Source organism: Marmota marmota, unplaced genomic scaffold, assembly GCF_001458135.2.
Source record: "Marmota marmota marmota unplaced genomic scaffold, marMar, whole genome shotgun sequence".
NCBI lineage: Eukaryota > Metazoa > Chordata > Mammalia > Rodentia > Sciuridae > Marmota > Marmota marmota.
In genome coordinates, this window is record NW_025999986.1 from 109,460 (window position 1) to 111,259 (window position 1,800).

A 1,800-nucleotide genomic window follows, 5' to 3' on the forward strand; every position below is an offset into this window, starting at 1 on the left:
TTTCTTCTTTTTTCCTGATAGAATATAGCTATAGAATAGCCTTATAATGAGATTACTTCAAACAATAAGTTCCTTTTAAATATGTTATATTTCCCATTTTTTGCTCTAGAAATATCATATTTTTATTTTAAGTACCATTTCTTGTAGTATCATGAATGGAAATTTGGTCACCATGCTACAGACCTTTGCCTTTTTTCCTCCAAGAGTTATTGCACACTATCCTCTATAATAGTATGGCCAATATGTAGTTATACTTTTTAACTAATTTTAACTATTTCTAATTTTTTGCCACTTCCTTATTATAGGTGAGACAACTTGAAGAGAATGACAATAGTTAATGAAAGTCATCATGAAGAGTTCATCCTACTAGGCTTTGCAGACCTACCTTGGCTAGAGCTTCCTCTATTCGTTATTCTTCTCATAACATATCCCCTGGCCTTGATTGGAAACATTGCTATCATTCTGGTTTCCAAATTAGATCCTCATCTCCACACCCCCATGTATTTCTTCCTCACCAACCTCTCCTTTCTAGACATGTGTTATACCACAAGCATTGTGCCTCAGATGCTATTCAATCTGGGAAGCTCTACGAAGACCATTAGCTATATTGGGTGTATAATTCAGCTTTATATCTTCCATATAATGGGGGGCACAGAATGTCTGCTCTTGGCTATTATGTCCTTTGACCGCTATGTGGCCATCTGCAGACCTCTGCACTACACCCTCATCATGAATCAACGTACTTGCATCTTGCTAGTATCCATTATGTGGATGACTGGAGTGATCTTTGCTTTCTCAGAAGCCACTCTTACATTACAATTGCCATTGTGTGGTGTCAATAAACTGGATCACTTGTTGTGTGAAATTCCAGTTCTGATAAAGACTGCCTGTGGTGAAAAGGAAGCTAATGAGCTTGCACTGTCTGTGGTGTGTATTTTTATATTAGCTGTTCCTCTATGTTTAATCCTTGCCTCCTATGCTAGTATTGGACATGCTGTATTTAAGATTAAATCTTCTGAGGGAAGGAAGAAGGCCTTTGGTACATGTTCCTCTCATCTCATTGTAGTTTCCTTATTTTATGGTCCAGCCATTAGCATGTATCTTCAGCCTTCCTCCTCTATCACAAGGGACCAGCCCAAGTTCATGGCTCTCTTCTATGCAGTAATGACACCAACACTAAACCCCTTCATCTATACCCTAAGGAATAAGGATGTAAAAGGGGCCTTAGGGAACCTAGTGAGGAACATTTGCAAATGCAAATAAAATTACTTGTAAAATGCAGTTTTTCTAATAACTCACTTAAAAATATTTTTAGTTGTAAACAGACACATTACCTTTATTTTATTTATTCATTTTTATGTGGTGCTGAGTATAAAATCCATTGCCTCACACACAGTATGCAAGTGCTCTACCACTTAGCCACAACCCCAACCCCCTAATAATTCATTTTTGACTAATAATATAATCTCATGTTATATGTTCTTTTTGTCAAATATATTTTGTTTCTGACATTTTTAGTCACATTGAGTATGAGTGATATCAGATTATTTGTACTAGTAGGGAAAGTTGATTTGTAAAAATGCAGTAAATAGACTTTTCTGTTTGAATATTGAACTAGTAACTGTACTGAGTAGTAAAAGGAGAATTTTAAATTTTAATTGCAATATAAATCCATTAGTTCAAGCTCACCATTATAAATACACACCACATAAAACAACACCAATATGCTTCCTATCAGGGTTACCTATTAAACATTATATGACTTTTGTATTTTGACAAATTTCTGCAGACAGTATGACT

The 1,800-nt window shown here is 35.3% G+C and overlaps 1 protein-coding gene across 1 annotated transcript; it reads left to right on the forward strand.

Moving 5' to 3' along the window:
* The first annotated feature begins 324 nt into the window (after positions 1 to 324).
* LOC107160781 (olfactory receptor 2B11-like) lies at positions 325 to 1,263 on the forward strand. The gene has a single exon (XM_015507408.1). The coding sequence runs from the start codon at positions 325 to 327 to the stop codon at positions 1,261 to 1,263; it is 939 nt and encodes a 312-aa protein (XP_015362894.1).
* Positions 1,264 to 1,800: the final 537 nt, after the last annotated feature.

Coding starts and splice junctions, on each gene's coding strand:
- LOC107160781 (XM_015507408.1), top strand. CDS start 325: ATGACAATAGTTAATGAAAGTCATCATGAAGAGTTCATCCTACTAGGC.